The sequence below is a fragment of the Bactrocera neohumeralis genome, chromosome 4, assembly GCF_024586455.1.
Source record: "Bactrocera neohumeralis isolate Rockhampton chromosome 4, APGP_CSIRO_Bneo_wtdbg2-racon-allhic-juicebox.fasta_v2, whole genome shotgun sequence".
In the NCBI taxonomy this organism is placed as follows: Eukaryota; Metazoa; Arthropoda; class Insecta; order Diptera; family Tephritidae; genus Bactrocera; species Bactrocera neohumeralis.
In genome coordinates this window covers 18,204,710-18,222,341 of record NC_065921.1, presented here as the reverse complement: position 1 = coordinate 18,222,341, position 17,632 = coordinate 18,204,710, and the positions used below count along the sequence as shown (strand labels likewise).

Here is a 17,632-nt window from a genome sequence, read left to right as displayed (position 1 = left end):
GAACCTGAAGTAACGTCGAATTTTCTACATTGAATCTCTAGAGCCGAGTTGTCAGTATTTGGTCGAATAAAATACTAGCTCCGTTCCGATAACGTAGACCTGGCTGTCCTTGGCACGGAATGTTTATCGCATGAAACGTGCTAATGCTAGACTCGTACTAAAGTCTTTTACAAAAACGACGTCGAGTAAGAAGCGGTCCCTACATTTATCAAATAAATCACTAGTGAAGACGAGCCGTTTCCACGACAGTCGGGTTTACGAAACCGGAACGCACTCGGATTTTTTATCCGGTCAAGAACTGTCAACTTGGCAGAATTCTGCTGCTAAAAACCGAAGCTTATAGTAAACAAGTAGACCCTGATGATGAAAGACACGATCTTCTATCCAAAAGCCTTGGCAGAGGAATTACGAAAAATAAATTGAGGAATTCGACAATACTGACCAAAAAAAAAGGTCTAGCAAGAGCCTGAGAACTATACAAATGTTCTTATATGAGATACTTCTTCAATGCTATCGACTTTGTTGAAGTAGACGTAACAGATCGACTTACATAAGAGTGCAGATCGCTATGAGGCTTATATAGCTTAAATTGACCTCTATTTGCTTTAGCCCGTGGAGGATGACAACAATAATATGATTAGAGATAGTTATTCGAAAAAGACGGATATCCACTACTGCGTCAACGTCTTCAAAATTTCCATGAAAATTTGTGTCTTCTTCATAATAATTTTATCCGCATATCCTATGCACTGCTGAACTTGATTCCTTAGAGAAAGTTACTTTTTCATTCTGAAATTAAGAAGATGTTAGGTTAGGTTAAACTGGTAGGCCAAAAAGGTCTTTTGCGACACCAGATGGAGTTCAGTTGCTAGGTCCATAAGAAGTAGTCGTATGGACAATACATGGGTTAACTTAAGAGCAGAGTTTGCGAAATATACCTGGGGATCTATGGAAGCTCTTAACTTCCACTTGGCTATCCAAAAAGATGACCATAATCCATATCAGTCGTAATAAAGGAACACATTATCAGAACTCCAGCCGAGGAAACCACTAAATAGCTAATAATAGCAATATAACTGATTCAAAACCGCTTGTCTGGCACTGATAATAGACTAAATTTACCCACACTGATAATACCCCTTCATCTTCCCTATCAAAACCAACTTGAAATGAAGTTTTATGGCAAAATACCGTTAGACGATGAGCATACTACCCTTTCTAGATATTTAACTCTATAAGATCTTTGAGAAGCCTTACATTGTAGGTTTGGACAATTAAATACTTAAAACTAAGAAAATATAAAAATAAACAATTTCTTTGATGAAAATCTACTTTTAAAAAGTGCCGTACCCGAATACCCTTGTATATATACACATATACATATTTCCATTCATACAATTCCACGTAACTGAAGCTCGGCTTGCAGCTGCAGCCAGATTTTTGTCTCGCTGGTAGGCCGCCGACTTATTTCATGTGATATGTCGATCCCATAGCGATATCCTTGAAATACTTGATTGCCACATATTCACCTACATATATACATATGTATAAACATGAGTACGAAATATTGTTCGCGGCAGCTGCAAGAAGGCGTAATGGGCACCGGCTGGTGCAACACCATGCAATTTGATGGCTGATTTGCATGTCTCGTACATGTTTGTAATTAAGCAGAAAAATTTCGAAAACACCTTCACTGAGTCTCACATACACCATACATATGTAAATAATGTAGTAAACATATGTTTTTCCAGTTAAAAATTCCAAACTTCGAAACTCATTTTGATATAAGCTAGAGCTTTTCTAGCGAAGCTATCTTTACAAAATGAAAAACTTCAAAATTCATTATTCAGAGAAGGAACTTTGTGGCGTTTAGTCTCGCCATTCAATGTAACTAATTCAAGTAGAAGTGTAAAAGTTCACGCAAGTGAGGAAAGCTCTCTGATCGCCTTGGTCTTAGACCAAGTATCCCCTGGGTAGCCCTGGCTAGAACATCCGTTTGAAGGCGCGCCAAAGCGAGAAGGCGAACGATCCCTCCCCAAGGTTGTGCGATGGTCCTAACATCGACTCGGACCACTATCTTGTTGCAGCCAAGATCCGCACCCGCTTCTGTGCAGTAAAAAACGCCCGTCAACAATCACAAGGTAGGTTCGACGTCGAGAAGCTGCAATAACAACAGACAGCCGAACGATTTTCTACTCGACGGCACACCTGCTCTCTGAGAGCACTCCTCAGCAACTTTGTATAAGGGAACTTTTTCTTTTACGGAAAGATGCGACGATTAACAGAAGGTTTCAAGGCCGGAACATACTATTGTAGAAATCCCAGAGGTGATCTAGTAACCGATGCCCAGAGCATTCTAAAATTATGGAGGTAACACTTTTCCAGCATACTGAATGGCAGTGAATAACTCCAGGAGAAGGTGAACCCGATTCTCCCGACGATGGAGCAGACGTTCTATGGCCAGACCATGAAGAAGTTCGAATAGCAATTACCCGTCTGAAGAACAACAAAACGGCAGGGGCTGATGGATTTCCGGCCGTGATATTCAAACATGGCGGCGAAGAACCGATAAGGAGTATGCATCAGCTTTCTTGTAAAATATGGTCGGACGAAAGCATGCCCGACGATTGGAATTTATCACCGCATATAAGGCTCTATCGAGCGTATTGTGTGAAAGATTAAAGCCCACCGTCAACAAACTGATTGTACCTTTTCAGTGTTGCTTTAGGCCTGGAAAATCAACAACTGACCAGATATATATCATACGCTAAATCTTGGAAAGGCCCGTGAAAGGAGAATCAACACGCACCAGCTCTTCGTCAATTTCAAATCTGCTTTTGACAGCACGAAAAGAACTGTCTTTATGCCGCGATGTCTGAATTTGGTATCCCCGCAAAACTAATACGGCTGTGTGTAAAATAACGTTGAGCACTACCAAAATCTCTGTCAGGATCGGGAAGGACCTCTCCGCGCCGTTCGATACCAAGCGAGGTTTCAGACAAGGCGACTCTCCTTTATGCGACTAGTTCCGAAAGTAATCGACGCAGTACCCGCCGCGGGAAGCAGAGGAAGCGGAAGACCTCCACTCCGTTGGAAAGACCAGCAGGAGAAGGACCTGGCTTCGCTTGGAATCACCAATTGGCGCCATGTTGCGAAGAGAAGAAAGGACTGGCGCGCTATGGTTAACTCGGCTTCCACCAAATTGAATCAACATTACCAGCAAAAATTTCTTTTAAAGAAATAATGATGATAAAAGAAAATCTAATTAAATCTATTACCAAAGCACTAATTCAAAACATAATATTTTCTTAGAGGGAAATCAAAAATAATGCGAAAAGTTTCGATTACAATTGCTTCAAATTAGCCTCAAATTAGCAAGCAATTAAACAAAATTTGGTACAATTGAATAATTATTATTATCTCATACAGCAAACAAATACATCCAATTTATTTGATAACTTTTGCTGGGAATGCGAAGGAAAGGGAAACACCGAAACACTGATATCTCAATTATTTTGCCATAAACAAATGCTGACAAATAAACGAGCATTAAAGCGAGTATAGTACATACAGTATATGTATGTATGTATATGTATGTATATACAAATTCTTAAATACAAGGTGCTTTCCAAAGTAAACAGGACTTTTTGAATTTAGCGCTCACTGGTGGCGCCATCTATACGTCGACAGGTGCGTTAGAATCTGCTACCTTTATCGTTTGTTCAGTGAGAATTTCATGACATTTCATAGATTGGAAGTGAAGTTATTGCGTTTTAAGTGTCAGTATGTTTGTGTTATCGGTGCGAAAATGAGCTTCGAACAAAAAGCCGACATTAAATTTTGTTTTGAAATTCGTAAAACTTTTACCGAAACGTGTTAATTGACGAAACAAGTTTAAGGCGATGATTGCCTATCCCGTAGCAGAGTGCACGAGTGGTTTCAACGTTTTCAAAGTGGTCGTAAGGACATAATTGACGATCAACATGTAAGCCAATCAAAATCCGTGATCACCGGAAATTTCATCGAAACTTTGCATTAATTCAACAAAAATCAGCCGAAATCATCATTGAAGTTCAAGAAATGGAATTGAACATCTCCGAAACAACGATTTATCGCATTTTGATCGAACATTTGGGCTTACGAAAGGTGTGTGCACGGTTTGTTCCGCACAAATTGACTAACGACCAAAAATTGCTCAGAATCCAACACTCAAAGGATGCTTGTGACCGATTATTTGACCAAAAATCATTTTAACCATCAACCACTCCCCGTATTCACTTGATATGGCACCGTGCGACTTCTTCCTCTTCGGAAAAATGCATTTGCTCATGAAAGGAAAGCATAATGCAGACGTAGAGACCATTCAAAAGGCTTTCACCGGCATACTGACGTCCATACCGGCCAACGAGGTAAAGCCTTCGTTCCACATGCTTTCGGACCGTGCAAAAAGCTGTGTGGAAGCAGAAGGAGACCAGTTTGAATAAAATAAATTGATTTTGCCGAAAAAACCAATTTTTCTGTTTTTTTAAGTCCTGTTTACTTTGGAACGCACCTGGTAAATACTGGTTGTGCGAGCCAGAATGCATAACGGTTTATTTATATATAATTTGCGCGCTTTTTATTGCAAAATGTATACATACATAAATATATCATTCTTTGTTACTCTTTTTAAACAGTTTTTATTATTATTATTGTTACTGTTAATTTATTTTTAGTTCAATATTTATATCATAACATATACATTTTTGTTGTTGTTCTCTTTTTTTTCTTGTTTTTTCACACCCAGTTTTTATAAACTTTCCGCTCTATTGTTTATTCGCGAGTGCAAAGTATTTTAATTGTCATGCAAATAGTCAAATGTGGGTTGGGCGAGCGGGGCAAGTGTGGAGAATTGCATTTGGCCAGTTTTGAAGGTCAATTTTGTTTCTATTTCTAATTTGTATTGCAATATTTTCTACATGAATTTCGCTGTGCGTCATTGTTTGTTTGCTTTAGAAATTAAGTTGATTAATTGCTGTGAATTTGCCGGTAAGTGAATTCGCACAAAAAATATTTGTATGTATATTATAGTATTATGTATATTTCTGTATGTAGTACATAAGCATATGTATACGAGTATGTAACATTTTAATAATTAAGTCTTCAGATTGAATAGTTGAAATTCATTTATGACTTTTATTATATTAGTTGATCGTCATAGTCTTTGCTGTTCGATTGCTTACGTCTCAAGCGAAACAAAGTCGTCATACTTTTGATCCTTCGAATGCAGAAGGAGAAAGCATGTCCAGTTTAAAAAATCTTAGCAAAAATGATTGCCACCTTGTAAAACATTTTTTTTTTCCAAAAATTTATTTAAACAAATAATTGAAATGCAGACCCTAAACACTAGTGATTAGACAAGGACTAGCAGTTGGAAATATGTTTACCAAGGGTTGCCACTTTTTCAAAAAATTTATTTAAACAAATAATTGAAATGCAGACCAAACACTAGTGCTTAGACAAGGGATAAAAAGTCGGAAATATGTTTACCTAGGGTTGCCACTTTTTCAAAAAAAATATTTTTCAAAAATTTATTTTAACAAATATTTGAAATGCAGACCCCAAACATTAGTGATTAGACAAGGGCTAACAGTTAAAAATATGTTTACCAAGGGTTGCCATATTATCAAAAAAATTATTGCAATCAGCACGTTAAACAAATAATTGAAATGCAGACCATAAACACTAGTGATTAAATAAGGGCTAATAGTTGGAAATATTTTTCAAGGGTTACCACCCTTTTCAAAATTGTGTCAAATAAATTTGGTAAGATATGTATGTGAATTATTACAAATATGTGATTAAAGAGGTTTAAAAAGACTTACAGTTGAAAAAAATGTAGGGTTGCCAACTTTAACAAATTTTTGTACTTCATAAATGAGTAAAATAAGTGAAATATTGTAATGTGGTCGAGCTGTGGAGTTTTAAAAATATGAGTTTACTTTGTATAAGGGTTGCCACATGTTTTAAAACTTTTATTGAAACAATTTCATAAAATAAACGGGAGAGAAAAGTCCTTATCCTCTTGATGCCTCGTATGCAGAAGAATAAAGAATCGACCAATTTAAAAAGTGGTAGCACAAAAATTAATTGGAGAAAGCGACATTACAAACCAATGAAATTTAGGAAAATCTACAGTTGAAAATAATTTTTCAGGAAATTTATTGCAATAAGATCGGTATGTTAAACAAATAATTGGAAACTGATTAGACAGGGCTAACAGTTGGAAATATGCTTACCAAGGGTTGCCACCCTTTTCAAATTTGTGTACAATTAATTTTTTAAGACATATGAGTTATTACAATTATATGAGTTTTAAGAAGACATACAATTGTAATCAATTTAAGTAGGGTTGCCACCTTTACAAAATATTTTTATTTCATAAATGGCTAAAATAAGTGAAATATTGTAATGTGGTCAAACTGAAGAGCTTTAAAAATATGAGTCTAACTTTAAATAAGGGTTGCCACCTACTTATAATTTATTAGAAAATTAGAAAACTTAATTTTTTGTGTTGGAAAAACTAATCGTGGTCATATTGCCCGCGAACTAAGAATCACATTTATTGCTGTTGTTAGTATTAAAAATATTTGAATTACTTCTCAAGCGGAAAGCAATAAAATAAAAGTTCGACAAAACTAAAACAAAACCGAACGCATAAAATAATATAAATATAAAGATCAGCATATAACACATATATAATTATGTATGTACATACATATGTATGCATATGTCTACATTGTAGTCTCTACAATATTCAAAAATTTCACCGCAGACCCTGAGCCGTCAAAAATGGAAAATAATCGAAAAAAAATTAAATATTTTTTGCGAAAATTCCACACTACGCATCTTTGGTTGTTTCCCGAGCAACAGAATTCAAATGAAATTTAGAAATTTCGAAGCACAAAAAAAAACAATAAAAACACAACAACAGCAGTCACAAAAACATCAACAAATGGCATTTTGAGATTTTTGCGCGCACAAGTTGGCCAAAAGCGCTATATTTTATCCAAGCAATTTCAGCTGTCGAGCCAAGTGTTGCCACGTTCGCGCCTGCCACCAAAGCAACACTCATATACATACATATATACACGTACGTATTTTTTCACAACAACAACACGCCACGCTCGCAAATAATTAAGTTGAAAAATTATGTTTTTTTCGCATTTTGTTGCATACTTTTGCGCGCTGGCAGCCTCGTAAATTAAATGCAAATTTAGTTTTCTAAAAATAAAAACTCGAAAATCCCACTAGCTGATGGCTATTTTTGCTCACGCTTGACGCCGCCTTCGCGCAATTTCACTTCAAATAATAAAATAAATTCTATATTTTTTTCCATTTTTATTATTTTTCTCCTATTTTTTTCCTTTTTTCTTTTATTTTATATTTTCCTCAAATTTTTTACCTCTTTAATTATTTGAAAAATGTTGTTTAAGTGAATTTTGCTTTTGTGCGCCGTGACGCCACTTGAAATGGTTTGTTTTCACCCATCCACCCGCGCATAATTTGTTCTTGAGCGGAAAAATGGATATTTAATGTCAGTGTCAATGCGTGGGCGCAAACTCATCCGCCACAGCTGCGCCAAGCATCCGACATTCCAAACACTCTTACTAATTGCCTCGAATTTTCCTCTACGTACTAAGCAAAACAATCATTTTTGGCCTATTTTTAAGCTTTGTGCAATAAATAATTTGAAAATATTTTCATTCCATTTCTTCTTCTTCTCTTTTTCCGCAGAAACAACAGTGAATTCACGCAAATCGGCGTTGGAGAACGCGCGCGAGCGGCTCAAAGGTGAGTGCACATGGCGATACAATGGCGCACAAGGTGTGAGAAAAGAATTCTTGCACTTAAATTTGCCGTAATTATTTAATTAATATCTTTATTTTCTTTAAGTGTTTAACTGAGATAGGGGGAAAATTTAGGAACTGAATATTTGGTACTTTTAATATATATATTATGTATAATATTTAAGAAAACTATACCATATTTATAGTTGAAAAGCATTATTTCAATTCATTTGTTTTTTTATTCAACATAGTTCTCTTCAAGGATAAAATTATTATATCGCATCTTCTGCGTTCCATTTCGGAAACCACCTTTGTAGTACGATCTATCCTTTGTTTCAAAATAGGCCTCAGTTTCGGCGATCACCTCTTCATTCGTAGAAAATTGCTTATCAGCGAGCATTCTTTTGAGATCTGAGAACAAGAAATAGTCGCTGTGAACTAGATCTGAAGAATACGGTGGATGCGGAAGCAATTCGAAGCCCAAATCATGGATTTTTGTCATCGTTTTCACTGACTTGTGACACGGTGCATTGTCTTAGTGAAACAGCACTTTCTTTTTCTTGAAATGCGGCCGTTTTTCGACGATTTCATGCTTCCAACAGTCCAATAACGCTATGCAATAGTCGCTGTTGATGAGCCCTCCTTTTTCAAGGTAGTCAATTATTCCAAAGCACCCCAAAATACGAACGTCATAGCCCAGCCAGTCGACTGTTGCGTTCTTTTACGCTTTGCAGCGGTTTCATCGTGTAAAAGTCTGTCGATTGGACTTTGCAGTGAAATATGATGGAACCATGTCTCATCCATTGCCACATATCGACGCAAAAACTGGAGTTTCCTATCAGTTTTATCAAAAAGAAAAACATACGAGTGGTACAAACCCTTCAAAGACGGTCGAGAGATCGTTGAAGATATGCCTCGTTCTGAACCACCTTCGACCACTTCAACTGATGGAAATATTAAAAAAGTAAAAGATATGTACTTGAAAATTCTCAGGCAAGTGTTAGAGAGATGGCAAAAGAGCTGGACATCTCTTGCGAATCTTGCGTTCAAATGGTTTTGGTGGATATTTTGCGTATTAAACGCATTCTTTCTCGTCTCGATAAAGCAGAATTTTTTTCAAAAACGTACGATTATAACCGAATGTAAAGCCAAAAACGCAATGAATACCACCGATTAGCCACTGTATTCACCACATTTGGCTCTTTGTGATTTTTTCTCGTTCCCCAAACTGAAATAGCCGTTCCGTGGAATCAATCGTCGATCGAAGAGATAAAAAAATTTGTTGAAGTAACTGAAAGCCATCCCAAGTATCGCTTATGGAAAGTGTTTTGAGGACTGCAAAATTCGTTGGGATAAGTCTGCTGGAGATTATTTTGAAGGTGACAAAATAAATATTGACAGACACTTTTTTGTTTAAAATTATCACAACTTTGTAGCCATTTAGGATGCAATTTTTTACAAGGCAGATTCTTGCAAAACACAAATTCATATCAAAGGATTTGAAAAGTCTCAAAAAGTCATTTACAAAAATTTTTTTAAAAATGTCGCTAAACATTTAGATTAATCAAAAAAAGTTTTTATATTTATTATATATTATATATATATATAATTAATTTTTTGTTATATTTGAAATCCCATATAAAGCAAACATTTTGATTTTTTTCATATAAATTGAAAAATCTCCACCAAATAAGTGAAATTAAAGCCGTTGAAATTTAAACAAATTTCTTAATGACATTAGCGTCTTTTAAATATCTCAACATGTAAGCAATATTATTGAGATATTTAATATATATGACCTGGTCTACGGAAAGGGGGCTTAGGTGTCAAAAAATCAATTTTCACTTTTTAGTTGATTCGGATGGAAGATGAGATATTAATAGGTCACATATGTATATTAATAGAGTTATTTAAACAGAACTCAAAGCTTACAAGTAGTACTCTTGTGCAGTAACATCTTCATACAAATTGTTAAAATCGATCGAAAGCTCTCCTAACTCTCACATGATGAATGATCTGAGTTCCGGTAGTATCGCATATGATATCCTATATTGATTAATGTACTTTGTATATATTACTGCGACTTGGAGAGCATGTTGTCTCTATCAATTGGAAACGTTATGAAAAAAGCCAAATTGTTGGAAAAATATCAAAAAACCAATAATCTCAATAATCTATCATTTTTATTAATAAATATTAAAATAACACTAACTTAGCGCTAGCTGACACGTGTACAGCTAAAATATATGTAGGCACATATGCAATTAAACACATGTGTAAAATTATGTGGAAATATAGGTTTCACTTTCGCCTGCAGCACTATGCTTCATATCAGTTTGTTATCGGTCAAAGTGACAGTTATTATGAAATTCGCAAACTTGCACACGCCCAAGGTCAGAAACTGAAGTCTAGCAACAAACAAATATGCGCCGCAACAAGTGCATGAATAATAGTATTATATGCATGTATGTTTATGCAGAAATTTGAGGCAAAATTTTATATATATTTATGAACTAGAGTGGGTCGTATTTTTATAAAATCGTGTTTGCAAGAAAAGTTCTTCAGATCATTCTGAACAACTTTGCCTAAGAAACTGTGGGTTTAAATCGGTTTCGAGCCAGCGATTTTTAAGGTGAAGTTTAAAAACTATGAATAATCCGTATTATGGGTGATATGTGATATAGTTATTTGAATTGGCCAATTCCGACAAATGATCAATAGAATAACAAAATGCACCTACGTATTGAGTTTCATTTGGCTATCTCAAAAACTGAAGAACAAATTTTTGTATTTGCTGAAAAAATAATGTTAAAAATCGCTGGCTCTAGTTTTAGACCCATAGTCTTAAGAGCAAAGATGTTCAGAATGATCCGTTGAATATTTCCCGCATAAACGATTTTTTCGTTTTTTGGCTCCTTGAAAATCAACGCGCTTCTAAAGTGAATATATTACTGTGGCAAAAAGTAGTAAGACTTTGAAATGTAAGTTTCGCGCGAAACCCTATTCGTCGAACTAGTTTCTTTCTATTATAGATTGAGACGACTGTCAGTGAATCTGCAACAAATGTCACATCAAAATAATAATTATTGTTTAGTATACTTAGCAGATTTGAGTAGCTTTAGGAAGCTTTCAGTGTTTCTATGTAATCCTTCAAACTCCCGACCTTTATATCAGAGCAGATGGGATTAGAAAGCATGTCCAAACTCATCAATTTTAAATAATTAAGCATAGGATAATTAATTACCGACGTCCTTACATGTACTTGTCCAAATTTTGAAATAATTGCCAAAGCAAAATCCACATAATTTCTGCATCTCCTTTCACACCTTCTGATTAGCTAATGAATTAGCATGTTTCCATGGCAACAACAAGCTGACAATTTCCAATAAAACCACTAAAGAGCATACAAATACAATATTTATTTAGTACAGCACTTCGCTTTTGCTATTGTTCTTGTTCTTGTTATTCGCAAAGTCGAAAATGAAAAGCTATTAGAAATTCTTGTGAAAAATTGAACCTACGCTGGGATATAAATTAATTGCGAAAATTCCAACGAAAACAGCAAACCCCACACACTCTTCGGCCACCGGCACATTTTGAAGGTCGACACGTCATCGTAAATTGAAAATGCACACACAAACACACAGGCGTATGTGGTGCGTGCCACTCGACAGTTGGCATGCGAGCGCAGCGTGTTGGCGGCAAATATTTACAACAGCGCTTGGCTCCCACACAGATAAAGGGGCGTAGAAGGCAGACAGTGATTCCAGGTGTTTCGCGAATTTAACGGTGTGCAATATATAGAATATACATACATATGTATGTACAGTTATGTATGCGCTGAAGTGAAAAAAGTAAAATTTGCTGTTTGTTATTTTTTTTTGCCGTTGATTAGATTTAGGTGCATGTGTCTAAGTTTATCTATAAATATACGTACATATGTACATGTGTGTGTATACACAGTGTCGTTAATAAATAAAGCATTGATTAAAATGAATATTTTTATTACTGATAATAGATGATTTTATTCTTTTGAAGGCTTTATATTTATACTCTCGCAACAAAGTTGCTAAGGAGAGTATTACAGTTTTGTTCACACAACGGTTGTTTGTAAGTGCTAAAACTAAAAGAGTCAGATATAGGATTATATATACCAAAGTGATCAGGGTGACGAGTAGAGTTGAAATCCGAATGTCTGTCTGTCCGTCCGTCCGTCCGTCTGTCCGTCCGTTCGTGCAAGCTGTAACTTGAGTAAAAATTGAGATATCATGATGAAACTTGGTACACGTATTTCTTGGCTCCATAAGTTCGAAGATGGGCAAAATCGGCCAACTGCCACGCCCACAAAATGGCGGAAACCGAAAACCTATAAAGTGTCATAACTAAGCCATAAATAAAGATATCAAAGTGAAATTTGGCACAAAGGATCGCATTAAAGAGGGGCATATTTGAACGTAATTTTTTTTGGAAAAGTGGGCGTGGCCCCGCCCCCTACTAAGTTTTTTGTACATATCTCAGAAACTACCATAGCTATGTCAACCAAACTTTATGGAGTCGTTTCCTTCAGGCATTCCCATATACAGTTCAAAAATGGAAGAAATCGGATAATAACCACGCCCACCTCCCATACAAAGGTTATGTTAAAAATCACTAAAAGTGCGTTAACCAACAAACGTCAGAAACACTAAATTTTACGGAAGAAATGGCAGAAGGAAGCTGCATCCAATCTTTTTTTTAAAAATTGAAAATGGGCGTGGCGTCGCCCACTTATGGTCCAAAAACCATATCTCGGGAACCGCTCGACCGATTTCAATGAAATCGGCATATAATATTTTCTTAGCACCCTGATGACATGTACGAAATATGGGTGAAATCGGTTCACAACCACGCCTTCTTCCAATATAACGCTATTTTGAATTACATCTGATGCCTTTTCTGTGTAATATACACATTAGGAACCAATGATGATAGCGGAATAAAACTTTACACAAATACGGTATTTGAAAAATATGTAAATGACTGATAATGAAATCTCGATTATCACTTTATCATGCGAGAGTATAAAATGTTCGGTGAGACCCGAACTTAGCCCTTCCTTACTTGTTTTTATTATTGTTGACAGATGATTTTATTTTTGTGAAAGCTTTAGATTTTTGGCATTATTTTCTGCTGCAATGGACTTAAATAAAAAGTTCTTAAGGGGTCAGTAGGGTAATCTGGCCAAGTTTTGATTTTCTTTTTTTTCAAAGAAATTTTTATTCTACAATTAAACTTTTTTCAAATATCATGAGGTATATCGTGGAGTGTATAAACAAAATTTTTCGGTATTTTTTGATGACATCTGTCGGAGAAATGGCTGGGTGAATGAGATGCGTTTTTTCACTGCCGGACCGAATTCTCATGTTTGGATCATTTGAAACACAAAAACCCAATTTATTCTTAAAAAGTACGTGAATGGTTATCGTCCCTACTAGAATCATGAAAAAATGTTGATAAATAAAAAAGTAATACATTTTTTTTTTAATTTTTCCCCATGTTTTTTACATAAATTTTGTCATAACATTATCAATAAATTATAAAAAATTATAAAAATGAGTAGTTCGACCGGAATCATGTCCGCCAGTTTAAAAAAGTGTGTTTTGAGAAAAACGCGTTTAAACTTTGAGGTGTGCACTCCGAGCGCTCCGAACGTCGAGCAGTATTATTATTTTTGGGCCTTTTTTGAAACCTTCCAATGACAAAGTGGGTTCCTACATTAATTCTAAGGATATATGTAAAGGAACAGAAAATGCAAAAATAAGTTTTTTTTCAAAAAAGATTACCCTACTGGAGTCATTAAGCATATTTTTGAGAGCTTAGAATCCAATAATAATAATCTGATTGCGGTTTTGGTTCGAAAGCCCATATTTTACAAATTTGGGAATAAAAAGGTTAATCTGGTAGGCCAATAAGGCACGCAAGACCAGTATTGGTCCTTTGCGATACCAGATGGAGTTCAGTTGCTAGGTCCAAGAGGAGTTGTTATTCTTTAGGATGCCTGTGCGAATTTTAACAGACTCTGCGGCCTCACTATCGATACCCCCTCTAGTGAAACATGTTTACATCGTAGCCATATCAATGGACAAGAGATGCTTCAGAGCTCCCTGTTGCCAAAAAAAGCATTTAACATTATTTGAGACAATTTTGGATCGAACATTCGTTGTTTTTTCGTTTCCAGGTTGGAATGTGATAAATATCGATAGACTACTCAACATACTGAACACAGAACCAAATATATGACATTTCATTCATTATAGCAATACTTGTCCAACATGGGCATAGACCCTTGTGCAAACTGCCGGTTTAGGAACCAGAAGCTCCAGAACACCTGATTCTAGATTGCCCAGCAATTTGTAGAAGCAGGCTCTAGTCCATCGGATCCATCTACGTGGACTGGGATCACATCCCCACAGTCGCACCCAATAAGCTCCTGGAATTGTTCAGACTTGGATGCAGTGCATAACTCATAACTTAATTAATTCTTATCTTCTATCTATCCTTTGTGGGACTCAATATTCAGTTTATTGAATAAAACGAAAATTGGATAGTGCTGTTATTTTCTTTCACACTGTACATTTATTTGTGTGCACTTTTGCCAAGTAAATTTTGTAAAAATACTACAATGTTACTCACCTACATATGTACAGATGTTTTTAGTGTTTCGTTGTGCAGCATTTCGTTACCGTTACGTAGCCGATGTGATGAAATGTCACTAAAAATAAATTAGATCGCTCATTAGTTTATTGCGAGTGAAATTACCACTTGGTGATAGATAATCTAAATGTGAAAATGCTTTTAATTGGCAATCAATGTTTTTGGCTACTTTTCTTATTCGAATGTCGAAGAATTTATTTATAATTTATAAAGTGATACGACAAACAAAAATAAGTCAAACAATGGGGAACTTTTAATTTAAGTATAATATATATATAACCGATTTTACTTGAATACCTCACATATGGACCAAATTTTGGTATAAAAATAAATAAAGTGTGATCCATTTCGAGGTTCCCTACTTTTTTAAAGAAAAACCACAGAAACTTTAAATTTAATGACGAACGTTTGTTATCAAAGAACATTCTTTGGCATTTATATTTTGAAGATTATCTCTTTCAAATGTTGGTCGCGACAACATCTCAAATGGTTCATCCGTTGAGTCCAATTTTTTGATGACTTGTTCCAGCATTTCGACTCGTAACTAGCGAAACCGTTGCTTTTCTCACAGGAAAAAGACTAACGAATAACAAAATGTCGTCGAGATCACGAGCTAATTTCACGCATTGAAGTTATCAGTTATCGGTCACCGGCATCTTTTTTTGAAGAAATATGACCGATAATTCGTCCCAAATTTGAATCTCTTCAGGTTGTTCTTCGTCCCAAATTTTCTTTGTTTACATACCCATTGAGGCAAAAATGATCCTCATCGTAGAAGAAAATTTGGCTAGAAAACGTCGGAACTTTTCAAGAGCCCATAGAGAGAAGCGATATCAATTGGGATGAAATGCTGGGTCTCAATATGGTTCATGGTGTTGCGACATCGTCGACATGGCTAAATCGGTTGAGCTTGTTAATCATTTATATACATACTTATACACTCTTTAAGAGGTCTCCGACGTTTTCATGAACTGAAACTGAAACTGAATATACGCTGTTCTGAGTGTTATCTTAACAATATCAATAAGATATTTTAATTATTGACCGATATGTGCAGTATCAAAAGGAGTGTTAAAAACTATATACTCTACACGGTCTATGAGAATTTCTATTATATTTCGTCACATAATTTCACCGAGGTCCATTAATTGTGGTTTAATGGCAACGAAAGAAATGAAAACTAATATATTCGGTATAGGTAAATTAAGTTTAGAGAGCTATGAGGATTGAGCTTCGAGAGCAAAGAGAACTAAAAAATAATTATTTATTTCTAAGAGTATTAGTAGTGGAGGTCAAGGTATCAGTGGGATTCTCATACCACAGAAGGAAAAAAAGTAAAAATTTTTCTAGAGTATAAAAGAAATTAAAGAACCAAAAAAAGAGCCAAGAAGAAGAGAAAAATAAAGAGTGGCATATAATAGATTAACTAAATTGAAAACTAAAGTTCAGGAAAATTATGCTTAGAACAGAAAGCGGCCAAAAATTATAAAAATTCGAGTGATATTTCGAAACTAGTGAAATTTTTGATGGATTAAATTTGTAAACTCAAAAAGCATGCACTTTTGAAATAAAATGGAAAAAAACGAGAAGAAATAAATTAATTTAATTCAGCAGATATAAACGCAGATACATTTTTATACCTCAAGAACTCAATCTATTAAAATGACTCTAGGAAAGCTGTGTATAATATTGTATTCGGGTCTGTTTTGTACGTACTATATTAATATATAGTATATTAAGGGGTTATATCCACTTTTGGGTATCAAATCGATTTGTCTTGCACATACTATATCGAAAATATATGTATTTGCGATTATTCTCCGAAAATTTTATTCTTCCAAATAGTTTTGCAGATGTTAAAGCATAACGTCACCTAAAATGCAAAACATGGTATTTTCTCTAAAATCGATATTTATATATATGTAGCATAAAATTTTCAGCTTCCGCTGTCATACATATATAACCAATTTATAACCAGTATATAACTTATGCATAACCATTTTATAACCAATACATAACCAATGTATAACCATTTTATAAAGAAAACTCAAATTCTTTTCAATATGAGAGGTTTTTATTATATTGTTTTCGCCTGTAAACTTATTAAAAGTAATGTTATGTTATTTTGCATTTTAGTTGACGATATGTAAAAATTATGTATTTTAGAACAATATATACATTTTTCTGGAAACACTATTTTTGGAGTCAGTGAGGAGAATTTCTCCAAAACAGCTGAACCAAACCACTTGAAATTTTCACACGACCTTCTTAAATATGTTTATCGGGCAACGATCAAATAATTAAAAAATTTTGATAATAATTTTTATTTTTTTTTATATATATTTTTTTTTAATATTTGTTTTGTATTTATTTTGTAAGTAACTTGAAGAGAATATTTTTCAAACAAAACCAATTTTTTTGGAATTCATAATTTTGTCAAAAATCAAACTAGTTTTTTTAAGGATAATCCCATGATCCCGGTTGATCATGATTCAATATGATATTCTATTGATCATTAGTCGGAATTGGTCAAATCGGGGGTGAAGTATATCACATATAGTGCATAAAACCGATTATGCAGATTTTTTAAACTTCGCCTTCAAAATCGCTGGCTTGAAACCGGTTTTAGACCCATAGTCTCTCAGGTAAAGTTGTACAAAATGAGCCGTAGAACATTACTAGTATATATAAGAAAAAATTCCACCTGCTCTAGTGTACAATATATGGTTTTGAAACGATTTCCATAGAGTTTTCAAATATAAAAATATTTTATGAGTTATACCTGCTACATATGAATATAATAAATATCACTGAATAAAAGTAAGAAAATGCCGAAAAAAAAACTTCAAGTGCCCAGCTAAATTCTACCTTGAGCACAATTCATTTATAAATAGAGGAGAATCCGTGGAAAAACCCTGGCGACTATGGACAATTACTTCCCTTTTAGGGAGATTCCTTGGTAAAACCCATGCTCCTTTCATTTGCAGTCGTAATTACGGCCGTTCAATGGAACACTCAATGCAAATACAATGCACACAAATCAACACAATAAATTCCGCGTAAAAGGGGATTCCTAGGTAAAACCCAGAAACCAATGAAGAGCCATCAAA

The 17,632-nt window shown here is 34.8% G+C and overlaps 1 protein-coding gene across 1 annotated transcript in view; it reads left to right on the top strand.

Annotated features, from left to right (window-relative positions):
* Nucleotides 1-17,632, top strand: part of LOC126756794 (pneumococcal serine-rich repeat protein) — a 185,110-nt gene that overhangs the window by 89,954 nt on the left and 77,524 nt on the right. The window contains exon 3 of the mRNA XM_050470177.1: nt 7,777-7,833. Within this exon, the coding sequence (XP_050326134.1) occupies nt 7,777-7,833 (57 nt within the window). The remainder of the gene's footprint in view (nt 1-7,776; nt 7,834-17,632) is intronic.